At 42.9% G+C, this 25,704-nt stretch overlaps 1 protein-coding gene across 1 annotated transcript in view; it reads left to right on the top strand.

Moving 5' to 3' along the window:
* The first annotated feature begins 377 nt into the window (after nt 1-377).
* Nucleotides 378-25,704, top strand: part of PTGFRN (prostaglandin F2 receptor inhibitor) — a 71,263-nt gene continuing 45,936 nt past the window's right edge. Inside the window, 3 exon segments of the mRNA XM_065862700.2 lie at nt 378-426; nt 429-743; nt 746-973. Of these exon segments, the coding sequence (XP_065718772.1) occupies nt 378-426; nt 429-743; nt 746-973 (592 nt within the window).

Below are 25,704 nucleotides of genomic sequence, written 5' to 3'. Positions count from 1 at the left end.
CTGTTGTTTTTGAAAGAGTGAGTGCATGAAACAGGTATGTGAGTGGAATCCTGCAGTTAGGGCTGTGTGGCTGGGTGTGCGTGAGCATCCGTGCTGGGGCGGGTGTGTGAACCTACTGGCAGCCCCCAGTTGGGGTTTGTGTACGGGGACAGAGGTGAGAGTTATGCCTCCATGGCTGTGGGGTGTTTCTGTGCCCATGTGTACAGGCAGAGGCCAAAGGCCACCCCACGCTGTGGCCGTGCTTGTGTCCCTAAGCGGGCATGAACCGCCTCCCACGCTGGAAATTCACGCGTGTGCGAGGGGCACGAACACGGCCGACCGGCCGCCCCCCCCGTCCCCGCCCCCCCACTGCCGAAGCCGCCCCGCACATGGGGCAGATGGGGCAGACGCGGCGCCGTGGTGGCCCCACGTCCCCACAGGGTCCAGCGGCCGTTCCCCAGGGTCCCCCCGCTGCCGGCAGCGTGACGCCTCGCAGGGGTACCCCCCGGCGAGTCCTCCCCACGCCCGGGCACCGGGGCTCCCCAAGCCACGTGTGCGAAGCGGCCCCGGGAGGCCGAAAGCGCGGCGCGGCCCGCTGAGCGAGGTGCTCCCCGCCCCACGGCTGGCGGGCCGGCGGCGGCCGCTCTCCTTCCCGTTACGGGGGTGGGGGCCGGGCCAGGCCGGACCCCCGCACCGCCCCCACTACCTGCGGGCGGGGGCGCGCGGGGGCGGGCGCTGGGGAAAGTTTGTCTCTGTGGTTGGCTGCGCCGCGGCTGGTCGGGGCGGGCGGCTCTGGTGCGCTCGCAGGGCAGCGGGGAGGCGAGCGGCCGGCCGAGGAGCGTGCTGCCGCCGCCGCTGGTCTCCGGGCGAGGCGAGCGTGTGCACCGGCGATCCCCCTCGCGAAGGGAGAGGTACCCGCGCAGCCCTGCCAGCATGGGGCACCGCGAGGAGAGGGCGTCCTGCCTGCCTCTCCTTCTCCTTCTGCTGCTGCTCGGTGAGCCCGGGGGCTGCGCGATCGGGGGCAGTGGGGAGGGCGGGCGGAGGGGCTGGGCCGGGCTCGAACACTGCGCCCGCAGGTAGCGAGGGAGGGTCAGGCCCACGGACGCGGGCCTCGCGGCGGGGAGGAAGCGCCCGCCGTGCCGTGCCCGCCTGAGGCGCGGCGGAGCTCAGCCGGGGTGCTGCCGCGCCGCCTGCCCGCCGGGCTGTGCCGTCCCCCGGCTGGCCGGGTCGTCGCCGCCTTCGCCCTCTCCCGGCCCGCCCGCCCGCGGGCGTTAACGGCCGGCGCAGCCCTAACGGCTTCGCAGCCCCCACGGCCCTCGCTGCTCCCTCTAAGGGCCGGGGCGCGGGTTGCTGCTTAGTGTCTCCCCAGAACTTCGAGGAGCCTCTTCAGAATAGGAATGGGACCTGGGAGGTGCTGCTTGGTGTGGTTTCCCGGTGCGAGGGGTTTGCACGGGTGACCGGGGTCCCGCGGCGGTGCAGCCGTAGTTGCTCTTGCACTACCTGGTGCTTGGGCTGTGGCTGCTGTAAGGTGAGGGCAGTGAAATTTCACTTCGCGGAGCGTAAAGTGACTCGTTTCAGGGCCGAGGGGGGATCTTTCTCCTGCCTGTTCCGCGGGGGAGGCTGCGGGAAGGGGTCCCCACACCCCGCATGCCGGCAGTAGGAGCCCGGGCTGTCCGGGCACACAGGTGCTCTGGGGAAGCGATACTTCTCCTGCACCCTCCCCTCCTGGCTCTCGGGGTTTACTGCTTCTGCCGTGAACTTCTCCTGCCAAGACATAACGGATAATTGTGTAGGTGATGTTTTATGCCATGTTCACGTAATTGTGTAGCTGTCATTTGCTTAGCATGTGGCATTGTTCCTCACCGGTGTCAATGACAGGCAGCCAGCGTGCAGAAATAAAAGACCGTAGTAAGAACTACACAAAAGAGTGGGTGTGTTTTTTTTTTTCTTTATTTTTTTCTTCGACACTGGACTTGTGGCATTGTTGCTAGCAGTGTTACCAAAGTAGCAATGAGTTTAACTAGAGAACAAGAAGATTGTTCAAGTAAGATAGTTATGTGTAGTATTATGTGTCAGCGCTTTGTTCTGTGCAGTACTTCAGGTGTTGGAGAGAAAGCGTGCCCCACAAATTGCTATATGCAGTTCTTGATTTAGGACACTTGACTAATTGCAGGTAGTAAGTTGGAGCATTTTCCAGATTTGGGTTGGAAGGAGTGAGTAGCTAAACAGTGCCCCAACCCCACACTGCAATGCTCTTCTTTAAACAAAACTATTTGCTGACTTAGTTTGTGCTTGTACTTTTGATGTTTCTATGACTAATTTTTTTTTTTAAAGTCTGCCAAAGCACTTTCCTCATGGTTTGGCTGATGAAGCTTTCATAGCCAGGTCTGCAAAGCAGGTAGTTACAGTTGAAAAGTCAGCTCCTAAACCTGGGCTTGTCCTAGTCTCTTTCCTGAGGCTGCTTGCAGGCAGTGAGGCAATCGGGGCAGAGAGGTGTCTATCTACAAGTCAAGATCCTACCACACAAAGCTGTCTACTGTGCTTTCTCTTACTTGCAGCTAAAATGAGTCACCTTGTTTATCTTTACACTATAAGCATTCTTCCAGCTGGGGAAACAGCAAAGAATTTGGGACAACACCTTTAGTGTTTTTATTTACAAGCAGAAAGGGAATAAAATTTTTCAAGAGAATGGTTTAGTAGGACAAGCAGAAAATTGGAATTCTCAAATATTCAAGATCATGAAGCAAAAACTAGAAAAATACTAAGGATGATGTGCAACAGGAAAATTGTTTCCTTCTTAATTTCAGATCAAATAGTTAGAAGAACTTAATGTTCATGCACATATATCTGTCCACTGTTCATGGTATGGTTTGTCTGGATGTTCTGAGTTGTCTTTTGGGAATATATTTTTTAATTGGAATGGTACTGTTAAAATTGAAACTGCTTTTGTGTGCAGAAAAAAACACAAGCAAACAAAAACCCCTGAACTTTTCAGTCTTACTTGAGGTGTGGTTGTCTTCTGATACTGTTACTTGGTAGCTTCTATGAGATATTCCAAATGTTAAAAGGTTGGGAAGGTGGTGTTCCTCTCACTTTGGATGGGAAAAGTATGCTTTGGTGAACATGTGTTTTCTAGCAGTTCTCTAATAGAGAGACATGTTGGAGCTTTTTGTTAACTAATGTGCTGCAAGTGTTGAGGAATTCTTATATAAGGAAGGTGGAGGGAAGGAGTTCAAGCATAGAAGAGTTCATCCCTTGTGTGTACTTGCTCTTGACTGTTTTGTTCAGATCTTTATGAAATAACCCAGGAAAAGGATATAAATAGCCGAAGTATTTGGCTGTGACAAATAATAATGTTTTCTCATCCTTTTTCCTGGATCCAGTACAGTTATAAACTGGTAAAGAGATTGTGGATCCTGAGATTAAGGCTTGATCTAGTCTCACTCTTTTCTTCCTTCCTCTGGTGTGGTTAGATCCTGAGAAGAGAAGGTGACATGAGGGCGTTTTGCACTTCTATTGCCTGGTTTATGTGTGATTTCATTCTGCAGTCAGTCTGCCTAATCGACCTGTGAAATGATCTGGAAACCAAAACATCCAAAAAACAAAACAGGTATTTGGTGGTTACCAAGGTTCATACTGTGAAGTAAGCCTTTCAGCTCTCGGATTTTTTTCCGCCCTGGTTCTTGTTTGAGATTGAAGATAAGAATTTCAGTGTATCTGAAAAAAGCTGTTATTTGTTTAAGTGCTATGGGGTTTGAGGAGAGCAGGCACTCAGTAGATCCTGGGGGAAAACCATTGATGCTGGGTTTCCCAGAGATGGTCTTTTTCTTACTACCATTTACCATTGAGACCTGTGTGACACTCGCTGTCCGCTATGATGAAAGTCAGTTCCAGCATGCCAGATCCCCAGGAGCCTTGTGTGTACGTGAATAGAGTTGCTTCTTACAACTCATATCTGAAATTCTTATTATTTCTTTTTCCCCAGAAGCTACAACAATTAGTCATTTGAATCAGGGTTTAATTCCAGCTCTGCAATAGAAAGCTTTTGGTAATTAATATAAGTTATTGTGATCATGAACTTCAAGGAAAAGCATGCTTTAATCTTTCCCTGCATTTGCAGCTAAAGTGAAAGCATTAGAAAATGGGAGAGCCTCAAGGTTTAGGGCAGGGAAATGATGTAAGGATGATTGCCCATGGAGCGTCCAAGGTGTGCTAGAGTGGAACATGCTTCCTGTTCCCTTGCTGGTGCCTGCTCACTGGCTGGTGAGCCCAGTGCACATACTGGTGGCCTTTGCCTGCCTGCTGTTGCAAGGAGGCAGGCTCAGATCCTCGCTTGATACTCAGAAAAGGAGTTGACAGCTGGGCCTGCCTGTCTCTGTTGTAGCTTTAGAGGTGGTTAAAAAGGCTCCCAAAGGGAAAATGCCAACGAGCCTGTCCTGGTTGTAGCAGTTGCACACTGCTGAGGTGGTAAAAGCATGTAGTAAGTGTTGGAACTGGGTTGGTGAGGCACTGTAGGGCAGGTGCTGTTGCTGAGGAGGAAGCACATTCCTTGTGGTTTTGCCATGCTGATGTATTTTGTTAGTGTGTAGGCTGTGGGAAGGTGTGGGAATCAAAGGGCAAACAGTGTAGTGAGTGTTTTTTTCTTTACATCCTGTGTTCTTTTGGGTTGGCAAATGATAGCTTAGTCACCTTTTCTGGCTCTCTTGTGTCTTTATATGTTCCTGTCCAAGGCTCCTTTTTAGGGAGCCTGGGTGTTTTTTCTGCGATTCTTTGACCTTGTCCTCCAGGTTTCTTGGTTGTTGCATTTCAACATAGCAACAGCTTGCTCTCTTTAGGTAGCCTCTGTTGTATTTGGCTCTAATCCCTGAACTGGGGTATAAACCTGCCTGAACAAGATTTGAGGTAAGCAATAGGGGTCATTTAAAAATGCAGCCACATGCTTGATTAGAGGGAAGTGTACTTAGGAAATTATATAGCTAGACGGACAGATACATATTAACATTCAGGGACATTTGAGATTTCAGCCTTCACATCTGATAAGTGTATGGGTTGATATGTTTTTGTGTGCCTGTTGGTTTTTGGTTTTGTTCTTTCTCTCCATTCTCCATAATTCTTTTCAAACAGACCTGTGTATTTTCTTAGTGGGGAAATAGTTACATGTCTCAATAAGATACTTACAGAGAGTTAACATTTCAATTATCTGGTTTTAGATGCTTTGCACTGATATATTTTTTGGGGGTGGAGTTCTCAGTTTTAGGAGGAAGGGAAATGGACACATCATCTGAAAATGTGAATTCTTTCTGATTATGTATAGAAATCAATCCCTTGAAAGTTTAGTTGGAAAGAACTTGAAGAAAACATTACTAAGATGAGCTAGGTCAAAATAGGGGTTATATCAGTGTCTACCAAGGTCTCTAGTAGTTTCAAAAGAAAGATTTTTAGGCGGACTATAAAGTAAGAATCGATATCATAATGCAAAGAAAATGATCTTTATAATACTTTGCCTTTGACTTTTATTGAAGTTGTTCTAGTTAGTTCATTGGCCCCTGCTAGATGTCCTGCTTTCTTAGGAGATCTGCAGTAGTAAGTGACAAAATCTGTTTTCTAGAGACATCTAAGGCAAAATTGTCTAGGCATACCAATGTTTCAATATCTGTCCAAGAATGTTTCTTGCATGACCTTTGTCCATAACCTGAACAAGGTGCCCTGAAACTGGATCTAATAAGACAGAGACTGTAACACAAGTAGGTTTTGTCTGAGTTAGTGTATCCTGCCCTAAAGAAGGAATGAGCTTGTACCAGTGCGATACTCAGTTCTCCATTTGCCCATTTTTTTGGTGAGTTGATTCTTTAGAAAACCTTCAGTTGTAGCTTTCTTCAAAGACTTGAATACCTGCTGAGAAGGGCTTTAAAAATAATGAGAAATTTTTAATATACCTTATGTGATAGGTTTTGCAAAGGGCAAAGGTATAAAATCAGTTTAAGGCTATACTACTTTTAGAATAGGATGATCTGAAAAATAGCTGATCAGATACCAAAAGCCTTGAATATGTCTTTCCTGATCATCAGCATATTTAAAATAAGAAGCAGGAGAGAAGTTATGAACCTTATGAAAGTTTTAATTTTTTTTGAGTTTTGTATCAGAAACTGACTTATTTGTTTGCATATAAGCTTTCATAATTGTAAAGCGTAATTGATTTTTGATAACTGAAGTCTGAGACAGAAAAAAGGATGTGTGTGGTGTGGGATGTGGTTTTTTTTTGGTGGGTTTGTTGTTTTTTTTTTTTTTTTTTTATGGTATTCTAAGTTTAAAGTCAGGTAGAACCAGTGTTGCTAAATGCCTTTGTTGAATCTTGTAAAGTTATAAAGCAGTATGGTAATGCTGGTAGATGTGAGTGGATGTAATTGCTGTGGGGACTGCTTGAAACTTGTGGGTCCTCCTTTTCATCACTCCAGATGAGGCAAGTTGCAGGCAAAGTCTTATGTGACAGGGTCTGAAGAAGCAGCCCGGAGAACAATATATTTTGTATGCAGCAATGGCAAATCACCGCTGCAGAAATACAAAGAATTGCTGAAGCAAGCTGAAGTATTTGACTAGTGATAATCTCTGTGGCCAGATGGAATTTACATGGATGCCCTAAAGCAGGGGCATCAAACTCATTTTCACCAGCGGCAAAATCCGCCTTGCAGTTGCCTTCAAATGGGCGAATGCAATTTCAGGACTGTTTAAGTGCTTCTGCATTTATACAGTCCTATAATTACATTTGGCCCTTTGAAGGCAACTGTGAGGCTGATGTGGCCCCTGGTGAAAATAAGTTTGACACCCTGGCGTTAGAGGATCTGAGCTGTTAGCTGAGCTATGGAAAGAATAGGTGACTAAGACACTGAGTCCTGGACAGGATTTCCTTTAAAAAAGGATCTGAGGATGTTTTTTTGGAATTAATTAACTTGTGAACTTCAGGAATGAGAACTAATTAAAGACTGGAGCTCCCAGGCAAGCTGTCACAGCTGCTGATAGGCAGGCCTGTCAGCAATGCCTGTAGTACATCTGTATGACACTTTTTGTTATGAGGGCTATATCTTAAATTGTTTATTATTCTGCAAGACTTTAGGCATTCATGCTGAATTTTTTCTAGGCTGGGTATCTATCGTAGGTTGACCTTTTTTTCCTAGGGATTACATTTCCACTTCCCTGCTGCCAACCCAACAGCTCCATTATTTCCAAATGTTACACTTCAGGAGGGAGCAGAGAGAAATGGTGCTTTTTTTTTTTTTTTTTTTAATTCTTGCATGTTTTGGCCAAATCTCCCTCCTCATGCTTAAATAATAATCTAAACTGAAAACTTCTATCACTTCCATGCTTTAGAGGAAGAGCTAGAAATTTGACTGGAGAGTTCACTTTGCATCAAGAATGTGGCTTTTGCTGTTCTTAGGAAAAATCTCCAAATTTGGCCACATCATAAGACTTGGAAGAGCATCAGTTTGTAAACGCTCAGTAGGGAATTAGTCTCAGGTCCCTAAAGAAAACACTCTGCTTTTAAGGTGTCAAAGGCTTATAGCTGGAATTGGGGGCAGAGAAGTGGAAAAATGGAAGCTTCCTTTTTAATTCTGGTTTCAGACTTCTGGAAATGTGTTGTAAAGTCTTTTTAATTTTTTTTTTGTCTTCCTCTCTCTCCCCCTTCTGCCAAATTGGCCAATGCCGGAGCAACTTGCTTGTCTGTGTGGATCACTGATCATATCTGCTGTGAGAGTCTGCTGCTTGTAGCACACAAAGTGTATAAATCATATCTCTTATATGTGGCTTTTAAAAAAAAAAAAATCAATGTAAACTTTGTGTGGTTTTTAACTTTTGTTCTTTGGCTTCAGTTCTTTGCTAAGGCTTTTTCCCAGGTGTCCACCATTGTCCTATACTTCATGCTGGTTGTAAAACAAGCCCTGCTGCTACAGTTGCTCTCAGAAACAATAATAAAAAAAAGAACTTCCACATTCTCTGTTTAACAAGCTTGATTAGTCTGGACTTGCCTTTCTGCTGACTTTCTTAAAGATGTGGTTTAGCTGTGCTGCTTAGGGCTTGCTTCATGGCTGCAATTTGCATGCTTTCATGCTTTTTGAGTCACTTTTTTTTTTTGCCATATCAGTAGCCATTAAAAGAGTTTAGTGGAACCATTACTGGGGCTCATGTTGGTTAGCAAGAGTCCAGTTCTGACAAAAGCTAGCTCTGCTTAGGTTTGCCGCTCTTGAAAAGAATAATTGCCAATATAAAGGACTTTGCTTCCTTACATGTTCCACTGTTAGCTCCAACTGCAGAGATTTAGCATCGTGTTTCAGTGGGTCTTTGATGCAGTGTGGCTGTGGGGAATCTTTGAGCAGGCCGTAACGTCATTGTTCTCCTACACGCATTAAAATTATTGTTGCAAGAGAGGCATCCACAGGGACCTCTGCCAGCTTCTTATTGATGTGTTCAGTTTCATCTATTGACACACTACCCTTCATTATTACACAGTGAATCCTGTGGCAGTGGAATTTGCTATTAAATCTGCCCTGTGAAAGAGAATTGGCAGGAGCTGCTTTAAAAGCAGCCTGACCCCTGCGTTTGCAAAGAATAGCTTCTAAATACAAAACAGATGCTGAACTAAGAGGGGATGCTTCCTAAATTTTCAGGGTACCAACCATAATAATTTTGATAAAAATTTATAATTCACATAATTTGTGAATAACCATTTAAGTTTCAATACCGTTTTTTCCCAGAAACGTATGTCTAATCAGTACATGTATTCATTTGTGCTTGAATACTGCCAGTAATGCTGAGGTGAAAATAGGCAATTATTTGTTAATGGAAACTGTTAGGATAAGCAGCAAAGTGTTAGTTTTTCCATCTGTGCTTAAATTCTCTTCTGAATGGGAGAGGTGATGCATGTTCTTTTGCCTTTTACCATTCCACAAACTATTTTGTGCTTTCAGAGCACTATCTGTAATATTTACCTAGATGTTTCAACCTTCACCATCTCCCAAAAGAAGCATTATGTTCTCTGGAAGACCAGTGACATACTGTGTATTGGGAGGTGATGTCAGTGGATGGAATTTATGTCTATGTAAAGAGCTTTTGTGTTGTATGTAGAGCGTGGTTGTTCATATTTAGTTCATATGGAGATTTAAATTAACATGGGGTAATAAGTATTGCATCAGCCTTGTTTCCCTTTGATCTCAGGGTTTGGTTCTAGACAAGGCATGCTGTATCTTTTGGCTTAAAGAGTTTTAAGTGCTTGCAGTAGTCTTCATTAGTGAGAAAATAAAGAGCATGAGGGCTTCCCGGAGACAAAACCGCTCTGTGATTGTCTAGAGGTGGGAGGTAGCAAGGTAAGCCTGAGTCTTTAGTGTCTATCACAAAGCAGGGCTGAATGGACACTAAAGCTATTGACTAAGCCCTGGTTGCTGGCAACAGTATTGATAGGCACCTGTCAATATTTGCAAAGCTGTTGACATCCCTATGTTTGTGGGTTTGTTTATGTATTTAAAAAAAAAAAACAACAGTTCAGAAAATAGCATATATAGCCAGGAGTCAATGGGCACAGAAGTGTGGTTGTTACTAGAAATTAGAGGTGGGAAAAGGAAGGTGAGGAGAGAGTACTACAGCAGGACACCTTTCCCAGAGAGAAAGGGAAGTGAGGGAATAGCTTGTTTAAAATGGAAGAATGAGTTAAAGTTGTGTATGTGTGACATGGTGAGGTTGTGGCAGTTATCACCAAAAAAACAGCCTTACTAAAAACCACAAGTTTCTCAAAGCTTTGTGATCAAATCTAGAAGTACCCTAGTTTTCTAAGCAAAGTTTTCTACTCACCACTGGCAGGTAGATGGTATATCTAATTGTAGACTCCTGCAGAGTTTAAAACAAGACTTGATTTGTGATGTGTGTGGCTGGAGGGCATGCTGTGGCATCTGAACTGATGCTGGTGTCTGCCTTTTGGGTCTGAAAGGGAGGGGTAAGACAGAGGCTGCAGTACTGTGAATAGTGTTACTGGGTGGGGATGTCCTTCCAAAATAGACAAAGAACAAATTAGACTTCAGCTGGTACTCTTGTTCCTGCTCATGACCAGAGGGTGCAGGGAGTGTGCCAGTTCCAGACTTTGCCTGATAAAAACCTTTAAGGATCAACAGCCATAGGCCAAAGCTACTTAAAAAGGAGCTGTTAAAGGTGATCTAAAGTATTTCTCGCTGACCTTTCTCTCGGTGTGAGCAGTCAACTTTTGGTTTGTATGCATATAGAGAGATGATTTTTTTTTCCCCCCCGCCATCTGAAGCTGTAGAGACACCTCTTTGTGCATCTGGGCAAAGGCAAGTGACCTGCAGATGCACTGGGCATTTCTGTACCAAGACTTGTGAGGTGGGTCCTTCCCTTGCTTTAACAATTCCTGCCCAGAATAAGAAACTAGTCCCCTCACAGTGGTTTTATGGATGATATGTATGCCATCACAGTAACTTGCTGGCTTCTCTTTCTTCCGTATTTCTTTTTTTGACCCTTCTGGTATTGGTGCATGTGGGTTTGGCCAAAGTCCAGCGTGAATACCGTTTTCGCGTGAGTGATGCTTTGGGGTCAGCAGTAATTCTCCAGTGTCAGAGGTGCCTTGTTGCTGTAGGATCTTGCTTGAAGTCCAAAGTGGGACTTTTGTCAAGTGACTGTCATACATACACAAATGTTTGTTGGAATTAAAGCCCTGCAACTGAGGTTTCCACCTCCAAGGAGGCTGCTAACACCTGGCATCTTGTGATACCACTTGGGCTGAAACAATGTGTTTGAGGTAGATGTTTACTGGGGAGATGATCAGTCACAGAGCTACAAGGTGAGCCTGGAAGAGGAGTGGACTGTGCTTGGGGGTGGGAAGATGTTTGGAGATTTTTGCAGGGAGGAGGCAAGGGCACAAGGTGCAGATTCTGTGAATATCATAGTGATGAAGAGCATTTACCTTCATGGTGATAACTTTTTAATCTTGGCCTGGTAGCGTAAGATCTTTTTTGACCTTGGGTACACAGGAGGTGGAGTAAAATGAAAAAATGGTGCCTTGGGGTACCTGAGTGTGAGGAGAGGGGGCAATGGTCTCATAGAAAATCTAGCAGTGACAAATGCGGGACTTCCTTAGGACCGTTTTCTTTGGATCTGTGTGCATTAAATGTATTGAAGGCCTGTTGAGAAGACTGATTTAGGTTAGGTATTCTTTCCCCCTACCTCCTTGCTTAGCTGTCAGACTCAGGTTGAGAGGGTTAATGTGATGGACAGCTTTGGGCTTAAAGCTTTGTACTGATTGTCAGAGGACAAAGAGACCTCTATTTAAGGGCCCATGTTGTGAACTGGTGGTGAAGGACAGCTGGTCTCAGGCAGTTTGGTAATGTGAACCCGGAGCTTTCTGCATTGCATGTGTGCATATGAATCCAGCCTTGTGCCTACATTTCTGCTGGTCTCATGTAAAATGAGTTACTGGTTTTGCTTCAGTTGAGTGAATGTATGTCACTGGCATGAGCAAAATAGCAGGCAGGTACTGGGTGGTGTTCTAGTCAACAAGTTGTTCCCTGAAAAAGGCTGAGTGAGCTTAGTACCCAGTTTATGATACAAAACAGCCAGATGCAGATCAGTTGTGGCTGACAGATGCACATGGAGGATGCCAAGGGGACAGCCCTGTTTGCCCTGTTCTTGACTGTTTTGTTTTCGTGGCTGAGTGAAGAACTTTGGCCTTCAAAGTTATTTGAGTGCTTCTCAGTACTATTTAACATCACCACTTTCCTCTGCACCTCCCCATCAATTGTTTTTTTTTTTTACACGCATTATAAATTGGAAAGGCTCGTGAATTGATGATTGATTTGAATACACACAGCCACAGAGATATTTAACTTGTGGTAATTAATGCCTACCTTTAAGACTTCCGCATAGTCCTGGATGTATGCCACTAATTGATGACTGGAAATATCCTGGTGGTTGTTCCTGTCTGTTTAGCAAAACTCCTTGAATCCTCACAGGCAATTCCATGTACCCACTATTTTGCAGTTTAAGATTTGCTCCTGAGTGTTATATTTACCCTGTTTTAAACAGATCTCTAGTACTTCCTCAGAGGCAGTAGCATGTATGGGTTCGTCATGCTGGGTTTGGACACTTACTCTCTTAAGATGTGTAAAATGGAGCAAGTATGGCTAACTGTGTTCTTATTCTGCTGTGGCATTCTTTGGAAATGGCAGGTTCATACACTGAGTGTAGCTTGGACAGCTGGTGGGAGCTTGCAAGGATTTGTGGCTCTGCTTTGGTAGCCTCTGCTGCAGGGACCCGAGACTGTCTCCTAGCTAGCCTGTCTGTACTGAGGTGGCTCTCCTTTGTCTTGAAAAAGATGGCATGCATGCTTTGCATGGAAATAGATAAAGGGTAGAGAATATCTCCTGGCAAATGTGAATAGCACTCATTTATACAGAATTCTGCTTATCTGGTGGTATATATTGTTGGCATTTTTGGAAGAGTGGAATCTCTCTGCTCTCTTTCAAAACATCTGTTTCTCTGCATGAAGTAATCTCTTGCCTGCCTTTTTTCTTCTGTTTGAATCCACTTGCACCTAAACAGCCTCCTCTGCAGCATCAGAAGTATGAATGCCAGCAAGGATTTTTGTCAGGTCATCTTGGATGTTTTGTTCTGCAGGAAGGTCACTATGCGTAGAAGCACTGGAGTGTGTACTTCTGATAGGGCAGGACCATGAGAGGCTGTGGGCCTTGAGCTGAGTTTGAGCTTGTTGATGCAAGATGATAGTGAAGATAAAACGGTGCATGTGAAAATGTACAGAGATTCCTCACTGAATCTGTCTCAGAAGATGGACCTCTATGCTGTCTATTCTGGCTGTATCAGCTGAACTGATGAAAGATCTCTAAAGAACATTGCCTTAGTCCACTCTGGTTACATAAATACTGCTACTAGATTATACAGGTTTTCCTGGAGTTTAAAACGAAGTAAGATTTAAAAATGAAATTAAATAGTTGACAGAACATTCTTTAAATTTATGGTGATCATCTATAGAAATTCCACTGTTCATTTCTGGATCCTGCCTTCCCTCAGCATCATCTAACACTCAGATTGTTGTAAAAGATTTTTAATGTTGAGACAGAAACTAATTGGCATGAGTTAGTGTTTTCTTTCCATGTCTTTTGACATTTCTGGTGTTTAAGGAGGAAACAGGGACAAACATTTGAGTGATATTCAGGCTTAGTAAGAGCTTGTGAAGTTAGGCTGGGGAAGTCTGTCCTTTTTTCTTCCCTTTTACAGACAGAAGTTAAGAAGACTAATTTTAAATTTTTGCTGGAGAATGTTTCTTGTAACTCCAATACTACCTCTTGGTCTTAGTCTGGCTTTGACATCTCCAATTCAACATGCAACTGTGGTGCATTTCCATAAAAATATATAAATGCTGAAACAGTCCATGGTAGTGACTTCCATTGTCAACGTTCAAGGACGCAGCTTTTACCTCTGCTGTTGTTTCAGGCTCTCTGCAGATAACTTATAGCCTTGGCTTACAATAGATCTATTTGGGTGGGTTTCATTCGAAGTTTTGGCTAAACAGTATATAAATATGTATCCTTCCTGTAGAAAGCAGGGTTCTGATTATAATCTCAACTGAGTTCTGCTGCTTAACAGATGATTGTTTCAGTGTTAACCAGTTGACTGACCATGCCTGTGACTCTTCCCTAGCAGTCAGCTATGCCCATACCCTTTCTAAAAGCGCTTATCAGCTACGAATAAGAAGTTTTTTTGATTTACAGCACCATGCCTGAGAGCTTCCTTTTACCAGAGGTTCGTAGTCTGAACAATGTGATGCAAGTACAGCTTTATTAGAATTGTAAAATCCCATAATGATTAGAAGGGAAGAATATGTGTGCCAGGCAGATTAATGAAGATGGTTCTTTTCATCAGTAGAGATATTTTTTTCAATAGTATCTCAGAGAATTCTAGGAGATCTCACTGATTGTACTGAGCAGCTGTGGGTGATGGACAGGTAGGGAATTTCTTTCATTGAACTGCTAATAGATGAAGGTACAGTAGTGTGAATGGGGCAGGCAAAAATACAAATACCTTCAACAAAACTGCCCAGGGAAGATAATTACTCAAGTGTTAAACTGATTTATTTTTTTAAAAAAACCACCAGTTCTCTTTGGCAAAGAGGCTCTCCTTTTATGATAAAGGCAAAGAGTGCTGCTTTTCGATCTAGGGACAGACTAGACTTCTGTATTTTAAGACTTCCTAGCAATCCCTTGTCCAAGGCTTATTTATTCCATGTGAAAGGGACAAAGATCTTGAAATAATCTGTGTTTTGTCTGGGAAAAGGCAAAACCTGATCTATTCGTGTGCTTTGTGTCCTGCATTTTGACTCTTGGTAGGCTTAGGCTATAAAACTACAAACAGTGGAGGCATTTGTAGGCTGCTCTTGTGTTGCATTACAGCGGGTGCTCTTCTGCTTGAATTCTTTGAAATGTCTTAATTTGATGTTGTGGATTGTAACTGATTTAAGCTCCTGGGAAATGCTCTTTAGATCATTAATCTCTGAAAACCTTTTCTGATTTCTGAAAACTCAAGTGGGGAGGCAGAGGGTGAGGTGAGAGGAAAGTTACATAGTTAACTAGAGCCTTGTAAATGCTGTATGTACCATCTTCTAATTAAGTCTTCACTCGCAGCAGAAGTGCTTTCTAGGTATTTTGTTACTTTCTTATTATTAGAGAGCAATGAGTATTATTACTGTTATAAGTAAACATTGTTATAGGATAGTGCTGTTAACATGATTTATGACTGCCATACCAAGAAGAGAGCTAAAGCCAGTCGATTTGGTGATATAGTAAAATAAAAAGTGAACAGGGAGTATAAATAATACTTTAAAACTTTGAAGTACAAATTTATAAACAATGAAGAAATTAAAAGAGGAAATAAACAGTTTTGTTGTATTTATGGATGAAGGGCTTGTCAGTTTTTGTTATGGTTCTTAGATTGTGTGTTGTTGAAATTGGAGGTGACTAGATGCATAGCTGGGAGAAGGATCCCTTATTTTGAAACCATCCATTGAAAAGTCTGACTACATGCGTACTGCATCACTGAGTCTTAATGAAGGCATAACTCCTTTTCTTTTGCCCACTAAGGGTTAGATATAACACTGACTTTTTTCAAGGAATGTTATCTTTTCAGATGTTATCATGAACATGAGAGCAAGGGGAATTTTCTGATATTGCACAGCATCCAGTACCTTTCTTGGTTATTCTTTTTTTTTTTTTTTTTTTTTTGTTAATATTTGTGGAGATCAGGCTTTCAGTTCAGTTTTTTTTTAAGCCTGAGTTCAAGGCCTAGGTGCCAAATGAACACCTCTTGGGTATAGGTTCGTGTGGTACAAATGTATTTCACAGTTCTGTTTTCTTCCTGTTTTCTTATGAATGCGTCCACATGTTGCGTTTGCAATCTGAAGGATATCTCAGTTAATATAATCCCTGGTGCTAAAGCTGGGTGAACATGTCTCTTTGATATGGCTTCTAGGATATGTTCTGATAAAAGCATCAGGGCTTGCTCTGCACATTGGAGAGCGATGTTTTGTGCTCTGGCTTTCTGGGCCTAATCAGAAGTACCTTTGGGGCATATTAGCTCCCCCTGTGCATTGAGAACATCCCCTTTGTAACTTGAGGGGCGTTTACCCTCAAGTGAAGGAGGCAGTTCAGGAAGACATCTGTTACCTAGAAATCTCAAAGGTGCTTAAAAGTAACTATTAAGAATATTCTCTTGCATTTTGAAAATATGAACTGCTAATCCTAGTGTCTGTGGCCAAATCCATCTAGAGCTTTCCAGGTGAATTTTGACACCCTTGACTTTCTGAATTGGTTATGGACTTTCCACTTCTGTTCTTATACTGTTCTGTATTGTATGCTGATAGACAGCTGCTGTGTTTGCACCAGACATAATTTATTTTCAGTTGATGTTAAAATTGTTTCTTTGCATGAATGCAGTGGCTGGTAGAAACTTCTGAGACTTAGTCTGGGATAGCTTTTGCAATGGGTATTTGGAACTTGCCATGTTGTCTTTGGTTCTTATGCTACATACATGTACCAGTTCAGGATCCAGAAAATGACTGGCGTGTTCTCTGCTGAGATGAAGTTTGGCTGTAGAGTCTTTTGTTCTATTGAACAATGTACTGTGGGACATAACTGTTCTTCCCAACATAGCAAAATGTGAGGGTGCCTGGGGCGAATACAGTCTGCTGTCTGTTTCAATGTAAGCTGATTTGGAGTGTTAGTTACTGAATTACTTCAGGATATCCAAGTTTCACCTAAATATTAACAGCTACTTATTTTGTATGTAGGTTGTCTTATTAAATAGTGTAACCTAGAACAGCTCTGCAAGGAGTCTGGAGCAGAAAAGAAACAATTAAGTGTTTTCCCTCTGGGCATCTTTCAAAAACTGTATTCTCCTCCTCCTGCCATTTTAATATCATGTCGCTTCTCTACCCACTTGTCTTTCTTGTTTCATGCTCAAAAGGGCTCACTCTCTTCTGATTTTTAAGGGTTACTTGAAAATTCTGTGTTCTTTCATTCCTTTTTTTGTATCTCTTACTGCTGGGCACAGCCTAGTCGCCAGCCTGGGTGCCACTGAGGAGCAGCAGTGGTAAAAGGTGTTTCCTCCAAGCTCCTGCTTCCTGATGCAGCAGAAAGAGAGGGAAGGCTGACACTAAAGATTCATTGAGCCTCATGTCTTGTCTCTGGCAGTGCCTAGTGAAGAGTGAGCACACCCTTTTAATATCCTAATGTTTCATCTCATGACCGTCTGTAGCTTGGAGACTTCCTAAGTTAGAAGTTGTATTCTCATGTTTAACCTTAGATGTTTCCTCCAAAAGTCTGCTGCCTCATGCGTGTTTCATTTGGCACCTCTGAAGTTTCATTTTCTGAAGTGTTCTGGGTGATGGTGCGTATTAGCTCATCTCTGACTGTGTGTTAACTTTGCCTTTCTCTTTTATGACCTGTGGTGTTGACCTTCCTATACAGAGCATGACAGTGACACCAGCAAAGTAAATACTTCTGGGATACATTTCTTGAAAATGGGAATAACAGAAAACATTTAAAGATGTGTATTTAGGCATGCTTATCTGAAAATTAGTAGGTAATGTCTGAATGCCAAACTGTACTCCAAACAGTAATATGTTGTGATGTAGTATTTTATTACATGGGTATGCATTGGTTTTCTCAAATGTCTAAGGGCATAAAATTCTCCCCAAAAGCTTATGTGTGTGTGACGTTCTGTAGTACTGTGTTACTGTGCATACCAGGGAGCCTATTCAGTATTGGTTGGAGAGGTGAGAGTGGGTACTAATGCAAATGCTGCAAGTTATTCAAAACGAGTAACAGTGAAAACTTGCTGTCATGTAACCTAAAGTGAGAGGAGGCTTTGAATTTGGGATGGGGAACATGAGAAGACTGCTGGACTTCTTTAGCCAGGTATTGAATTGATGAACCTTGCTATTCTGCTACTGGAGATAACAAAATAGCTGCATTGAATACAGGGCAAGGTTTTTGGAGATGATGGAAGGCTTGAGGCTGTAAGCCTGAAAATTTACAAAGAGACTTGGTTTCCCAGACTGTTAATGCTCAGGGTTTTTTGAAAATTTATCCTCTTAATTTCTTGAAGTATCTAACTTTGGCCACAAAGAGTGTTGTGGTTTTTTTTTTTCCTGCTTGCTCTTGAAAGTGCAAGTGCAAAGGAGTTTGTTTCTCTCCAGGACTGGGGTGATTGGGAGTGGAGTTGTGCAAGGTGCCCCTCTTGCATGAGGTAGTTCAGCTCTCTGCTGGTTTCTGAATCTCTCGCGTGTTGCCCACATGCACATACCTGCCCACCTGTTCCAGAAAGTCTCTTCTTTATGTCCAGTAAAATTAATCTTCCAGTAAATTAAACAGCAGCCATGTATATTACCATTTCCTTTCATGTGTGAGAACAGCTTTCTAGAGGTTTAGTACAGAGGTGTGTACTGCTAATTACACAGCTTATTTGCCTTCAAGCTCTCGGAGGCAGTGAATGCCAGCAAATTTTTGACTCTTGCATGCTTTTTTGAAAATTTGACCTGTTAAATTTGTTGAGCAGGGATAAGGAACGCTACAAAGTGTAGGTGGATTTCACATCCTAGCCATACATTTGTTCGTGGTGTGGCTCATATTTGTGATTTAGGGAAGAGTTCCCATCTCTGCACTGAGGTTGAAGTTAAATGCGAACAGCCTTTTAAGTGTCCTTTAGGAGCATGCAGGCTGCATCTCCATTACCATTTTAGTTGGGGCAAGGATTGAATTTCTGAGGTGAATCTCCTCACTGTCCCACTTTCTGCATGTTGCTTTTCACAAGGAAGCAATCTCAAATGTGCAATTAGGATTCCTTTGGATGTAACTGAGCCAGAAGTGTCACTCTAGGAGGGTGTCTGCTGTGCTTCAGGTGCCATTGGGTCTTTGGCCTCTGACACCAAACCTGGTCCAATGCAAACCTCCAAACATGCATTGTGTGATTCATGGGGTCTCAGCACCGACTGTCCCCTCCAGCCTTTTCTCCTTTTGGACTGTGACAGCTGCTGAAGTGGACAGTTGTGGTAGTCTTACATTTCTATGTGATGGGGATAAGGTTTTTTGCTTTTTAAATATTAGTGGAATAAATAAGCAGGCTGTCTTGAGTTCCATCTACTGACCTAATACCTGATGCTCAATTTTCAGGAGTCTTAATGCAACCAACCAGATTGATTTACATGTTCTTGGTGAAGCTTTTTCCTGTTTTTCCAGGACTGCCTGTTTTGGTATTTTTTCTTTCAAATAGTGAAGAGTGGTGTGGCATGCCTGTTTTTAAAGACAGCTGTTTTGCAGACCTGTCTGGGGGTAATTTTATTTAGCGGTCTGTGTAGAGGTTACATAGACACTCTTGAAGACCTTGACCAGAATCCCTGTGTGCCTTCTAAATGTTGTTTTATGTCCCTGACCTCTCATCTTTTCCTCCTCTTGCCCCTTCTGAACCACTGACCCCCTCTTTGCAAGAGGCAAACAGTACTGTAATGAAAAATGTCTCTTGCTGAAAGAGGGGTAATTTCATGTGTCCACTTTTTGCTTATGTAAGAGGCCAGACTGGCTGCCTTTTCTGGGGCAGGAGAGTTTCTTATAGTCAGTGCCACAGTAAATAATAAAAGCTCAGCAGCAACAAGTACTGTAAATACCTTGCAGTCCTGTTCTCAATTACAGATTTAGTTATGTAAATCTTGTATTAAAGGAGGAAGAGCCCTGATGTCTTTTAAATCATCTGTGTGTGCACGCATGCATACAATTCCTTCTTGTCTAGGAGAAAAATATCTGTGCTCCTAACATGCAGGCTCCATAGAGATTAGCATACTAAACAGTATTGTACTGCATGACCTGAAATTTGCTTTTGAGTGCTAATTGGATCTATGGGCTTTGAGAGAAGGGATTGGAAAACACTGGTCTCTGGTTTTCCAGGTTGCAGACAGCAGGATGGATACGGTGGTGGTGTAGGTGCCCAAACTAAGTCCTTGGGGCAGTTTCTGAGCTACAGGGACACCAGTTGATAGAGCACAAGCTGTGTCCTCTTTGCATTTGTTTATGTCTTCTTTTCCTAGCTCTACGTATCCTTCTGTTCTCATCTTTACGTAAAGAAACAGTGTGGTACAGTGAAATGAGCACTAAGCCTGAAACCAGGAATGCCTGTAATCTGTTCACAACTGCTCCTGTTCTACTACATGAGTTTAGACTTGTCGGTTAATCTGTCCAAGTACATCTTCTGCAGCAAAAAAGCTGGCAAGAGCTGTGCTACTGCACTTAACCTGTGTGTACCGCTGAGGCACAGGCACTCTTTCCCATGCTGTAGCACCCATTCTGTGTGCATCTGTTGTTGGGATTTTTAATGTGGCTGCTTTCTTGGAGATTATATATGGTGAAGATGGGACTGTTAGATAATTAAATTACAGATGAAAAGGATTACTCCATAATCACTGAGATCCATTCCTTCTTTGGCACCTATGGCTGCAAATCATTTGTCAAGCGTGGAGCCAGGGTGGGCCAGTGCCATATGCTGCCCTGTTCAGCAGTTCCAGCAGTCTTGCTGCCCAGCCACCTCCTTCCATCATCTCTCACAACAGCAGATGCAAACAGAGCAAAGCTGCCCTTCAGGATCCCAACCAGAGAGTCTGCAAGCCTCGTGTGTGTGTTGGGTTGTTTTGTGTTGTGACTTCTCTAATTGAGCTTTGCTCTGTTGCTGTTTTTGCTGAAGCCACTGCGATGCCTTTTCTTATTCAGTGGAAAGTTTGTTGGGAAGGTAGTCTCTGTATACTGAGATTTGAAATGATCCTCAAAAATAATTTTTGGTGAAGTGGAGGTTAAGTTTAATAATATCTGGATTATGAAAGCATATGGCTTTTTTAATCTCATTTTCCAATCCCCTTTAGACTTAACTTGGCTTTAGACAGGACTTCGGTGTGAATGGGGTTTTGGGTTAAATTGCAGAGTGCCACCAAATTTAAGCAGTAAGAAACCCCCCAAAAATGCACCACTGACAAAAACCTCCCTCAAATCCCCTCTCACACCCAAACACCAAAACAAAAAAACACAACCAAAATAGCCTCCCAAACCCCACAAAAAAAAAATCCTCACAAAAAAAACCCCAGAACAAACAAACAAACAAAAACACAACCAAAAGCAAAGAAAAAAAAACCAAACACCAACAACCAAACCAACAAACATCCAAAGAACCAACACCGCACACATGCAAAAACCCAAACAGCTATTGGTGGATGTATGGTGTGTTTTTTGTTTTGTTTTGGGGGTTTGTTGGTTTGTTTTTGTTTGTGTGTGGTTTTTTGTTGTTGTTTTTAGTGTAATTGGAAATGATACTAAAATTCAGTATAAGTGGAAATTATTTTTGCGAGAAAGGAGGGCCCCAGGATTTCCTTTTTTAAATGTGTAAGTTGTGAAATTATAGATTTGTGAAACACATGGATATTGGTTTATGTGCATCTTTTAAAGAAATTTATTGACAAAAATACTTCTTCCTAGCTTCCCAGCTTTCTCATCTCTGCTGCATCCTGTTTAAAATCATACTGGTTGAACCATATACTAGCTTTTATAGTTTAACATGATCTTGTCTGGGATTTGGATATTCGCAGTCAGTGTATGATTTTAGTTAATGTATATCTGTCCTAGTCTGATTGTCTTCTCCAGTTAAATCCAAAGAAAGTTCAGTTTAATCCTAGTACTGTGCTGCATTCCTCATAGAGCAAGGAAAATGGTTGGTCTCTGCCCAGAGGAAATTGCAGTATAGAGCAAATAGATTTGGACTGCTCTGCTCAGTTCCATTTGCCTTGAGAAAGATATAAGATAACAGAAAAGTGCAAGTTAATGATGTTGCAGAACAGCACTGATTTTAATTCTGTATATTCCAGTTTGAGGACTTTTAAAAAATATTGCTAAATGTATGCACTTCTCTTGAGTGGGAATTTGTACTACAGGTTTTCTTTAGTGGAGAGGAAGAATGTAGGTATAAATGTGAAGACAACTTTAAATACAGCATTTCTGTGAATATTTGCAGCCCTGTTTCCAACTGTGCTAGCTCTTCAGCTTTGAGTTGTGGGCTTTACTGCTTTGTCAACTGTTTTCCTTAGAATGTAACATATTGAACCTCTCCTGGCAACACAAATTGCTTCTGAGGCAGAACAACAGAAAATCACCTCTGTTGCATGACAGTCTAAATACCACTTACAGAGTCCATGGACTTTTTGGGTCGGATATGACCAGGTAACCTAAATGGGCTACTCAAGCAGAGTTGGGTAAAAATGGAGTTCTGCAAGACCGTTTGGAGGAAAGTAAATGAAAGTCATTAGCAGGAACAGGTATTTCAGGTGAGACCCAAGAAGCAGCAGCATGTTGACTCTTGCATTTCATTGGGTTTTCTTTGTGGTGTGTTGTTTTTTTTTATTTTTTTCCCCCCTTCTCTCCTTCCCCTTTTGTTCCCAGCTACATTTTGGAGACTTGTCAAAGGAAGTTTTGATAAGAGAGATGGGTTTGATGGATGGATTAGGATTTGGCTGGATGGCCACATCTAGAGTTGCAGAGGTTCAGTGTCCAAATGGAGATAATTAAAAGTGATGCCACTCAAGAGTCTGTATTAAGACTAGTGCTGTTCAGTATCTTTATTAATAACAGATAGTTGAACTGAGTGCACCATCAGCAAGTTTGAGGGCAACGCCAAGCTGAGTGGTGCAGTTGATTTGCTGGTGGGATGAAATGCCATCCAGAGGGACCCTGACAGGCTTGAGGAGGGAGCCCATGTGAACCTCATGAGGTTCAACAAGGCAAAGTGCAAGGTTCTGCACATGGATCGGGGCAGTGTCCAATATCTGTACAGGCTGGGGGATGAATGGATGGAGAGCAGCCCTCTGGAGAAGGACTGGGGATAGTGGTGGATGGAAAATTGGATATGAGACAGCAGTATGCCCTCAAAGCCCAGAAGGCCAGTTGTATCTTGGACTGCATCAGAAGTGTGGCCAGCAGGTCGAGGGAGGTGATTCTCCCCCTCTACTCTGCTCTCATGAGACCCCACCTGGAGTTCTGTGTCCAGCTCTGAAGTCTTCAGCACAAGAAAGACATGGACCTGTTATAGCGGGTCCAGAGGAGGGCTGGAACACCTCTCGTATGGAGGGAGGCTACAAAAGTTGGGGTTGTTCAGCCTGGAGAAGAGAAGGCTGCAGGGAGATTCTGTTGTGGCCTTTCAATACTTCAAGGGGGCTTATAAGAATGACAGAGACTTTTTACCAAGGTCTGTAGTGACAGGACAAGGGACAATGGTTTTAAACTGGAAGAGGGTAGGTTTATATTGGGTGTTAAGGAAGAAACTCTTTATGATGAGGCTGGTGAGACACTGGAAGAGGTTTCCCAGAGAAGTTGCAGATGCCCCATCCCTGAAAGTGTTCAAAGCCAGGTTGGATGGGGCTTTGAGCAATCTGATCTAGTGGAAGGTATCCTTGTCCATGGCAGAGGGGTTGGAACTAGATGGTCTTTAAGGTCCCTTCCATCTCAAACCATTCTGTGGTTCTATGGTAACTGAGAATTGTGTGCTAGTGAAACCCTCGTGATTTGCTTAGGGGCATTTGCTTTTCTGGGGGATGTTGGATGAGGGGAGTGAATGGGGAAGACAACAGTTTGTAACTGTGCTGCAAAATATGCTGTTTTAGTCCTTTCGTATGAATCTTAATCCACATGGTAAATAGGTGGAGTCCAGCTGGGAAGGTACTTGCTTTTTTACCCAGTGCTTTTGATGTGGATTTTCTGAGATATTTCAGATGGCATGGAGATTAGAGCAATCCAGCTGCCTTGCAGTTTGATAGCATTTCTGAAGCTTCACTTAAGATGCAGTATGCATTTCTTCATCCTGATAGAGATAATGGGTTTTAAGCAATTACACCCAGGCTAATTCCTTTTGATAAGAGCTCTACATTATCTAAAAAAAGAATCCTAGCCGCCTGGGAAAGAACAATGTAAATGTCTCTCTCATGGACTCTTTCATTCACTCTTCTGTGATACCTTCAGATGATATGCTGCAGATCTTTCAAGCCGTAAAAATCTATCAGTCTTTTTTTCCGTAGGGAGTATTGCAGTCAGGGAGGTGTGACAATACTGTTGGCTTGGAAGGCATGGAGGGAGCCCTGTGTGCTTCAGATGATTCCAGGCTACTATGGTGATTACAGCTTTGACCTGAGGAATCAAATTCGGTCTCTTTTAAAGGAGCCCCTTTTTCCCTCCTCGTGCAGGCTGTCTGATTGTAAGGTATGGGTTGCTTCTGACAGTCAGGGCTATCTGAATTTTCTGATTTGGAAAGAGCAGCAAGAGAATGCCACTTCATTTAGCGTAGATCCCAACCCCTGGTGTTTGTCTGTGCTGGAAAGAAGAGTATGATGTTATCCTGTGTTAAGCAGGAATGGTGAGAGATCTCACGTATTTAGATTTTATTTTTTTTCTTTTTAAGGCCAGTAAAGAAAATTCAATAGTTAGCTGAATTTCTGGTACTTAAAGAAATTGCTTTTATTCTGCTTAATCTCTCTGACTTTTCCTTTCCTATGTATACAGTGTAGGATAGAAAATGTAATTTACTGCATTTAGAAAGGGAGGAAGTCCCGAAGCAACATGCTGTTTGTGTAAATGTGACACTTCTAGGAAAATCATGTTATATATTTAGAAAAAAAAAAATTATCTTTAACAACACTGAATGGTTTTCAAACATTATAGGCATGTTTGTTATAACTTATTTCTCTCCCAGACAGTTGCAGATGACATTCTTGATGTGTAGCTGCCTGATGATAATTGGAGCTGGGAGGAGAGGAAAGGGGAAAAGGGGAAGATTGGAGATAAAAATTATAATCTCCCATGTTGATATGCTTTGGTTTTCCTTCCCCAGAGAAGTGCCTGTGTGAATGTGTGGCATGCTGCCTGTCCCTTCACCTTCCTGCTGCTGGGGAAAGCGGCTGAACGCCTCCCAGCAGGAGCCTGGTCAGTTCTCTTACCAAATGGAGGAAGAGGATTTGTCTGGATGTTTCTCTTTGGGGAAAAAAAGAGGCAAAAATCAAATCCTTTTTTTTTTTTTTCTTCATTTATTTTATAAAAATATCGCAAACACTGTAGTTAAGCAGTGTACTACAGACATGAGAGATTTGGGATTTTGCTAGAAATAGGAGGCAGAGTGCACAGCTTTACTGGTGGGGAATCTGTTGATTATTCTCCAATGTGGCACAAGAAGGGTTGTCCCTGCTCAACCCCCTCATTTACACAGTGCTACAGCAAAGTGGTGCCAAGATTGGAAGTACATGGAGGAGTTAAGGACGGGCAAATCATTACCACCATTTGCAAAATTGACTGCAGTATTTTTTTCCTGTCATAAAGTGTTGTGAATTGGAAACGACTGATGTATTTCCTTCCTAGACATGGTAACATTTAGTTGGCAAATCAAACAACCTTTTGTTACGAAAGCTTTTTTGAGATGAAAGGCATCAACAAAATTGTCGCTGTGTCTCCCGTGACTGCCTTGGTTGACGAGATGGACTGTGTGTTCCTTCTGATGCAGAGGCTCGAGTGCTTAGTCTGAGCCAATTTACTCATTCTTCAGCTCTTACTTTTTTGGCTTTAATTGGCTTCCTACTGCACGTCACATTGCATTTTCCTTTGGCTGGCGGATGTAGAGAGTTGACCTCCTTCTCTGGGCTGCTAAGAGAACATGTTTTCTTATTAGATAGAGCTGTTCAGCGCAAGCTGGAGGAAGCACCTTGTGCAAGAGAGGGCTGAAGCAGAAGTGTTTTCTTTGCAATGAGAATACCTTCTGAGCCTTGTAGGTGACTCCACAGATAACTTCTCATTCTTCTTTTGTAAATGATATGTAGGTGCAAAATCTCTCTGAATTGGAAGCTCCTAGAAGAATTTCCTCAACTGTAACAATGCCCCGGATGTAAATCTTCACCAGCTATTTCCTTGGGGAGTTGTGTAGCTTGTTGAGTTTAAACAGACCGTCCGTTCTGTAGATCCTGCACAATTTTGCTGCCTTGTTTTCTTGGTTAGCCTAAAAATGACAGGTTGCTATTTAATGTACTTGGATTGACTTCACAACCTATCTATTCAGTCAGCTGCTTTCCTTGTTCTCCTCTTTGAAAGGATTTCATTTAGT

Source organism: Patagioenas fasciata, chromosome 1 (genome assembly GCF_037038585.1).
Source record: "Patagioenas fasciata isolate bPatFas1 chromosome 1, bPatFas1.hap1, whole genome shotgun sequence".
Taxonomy (NCBI): Eukaryota; Metazoa; Chordata; class Aves; order Columbiformes; family Columbidae; genus Patagioenas; species Patagioenas fasciata.
The sequence above is the reverse complement of the archived record's forward strand: the minus strand, read 5'-3'. Positions and strand labels throughout refer to the sequence as shown.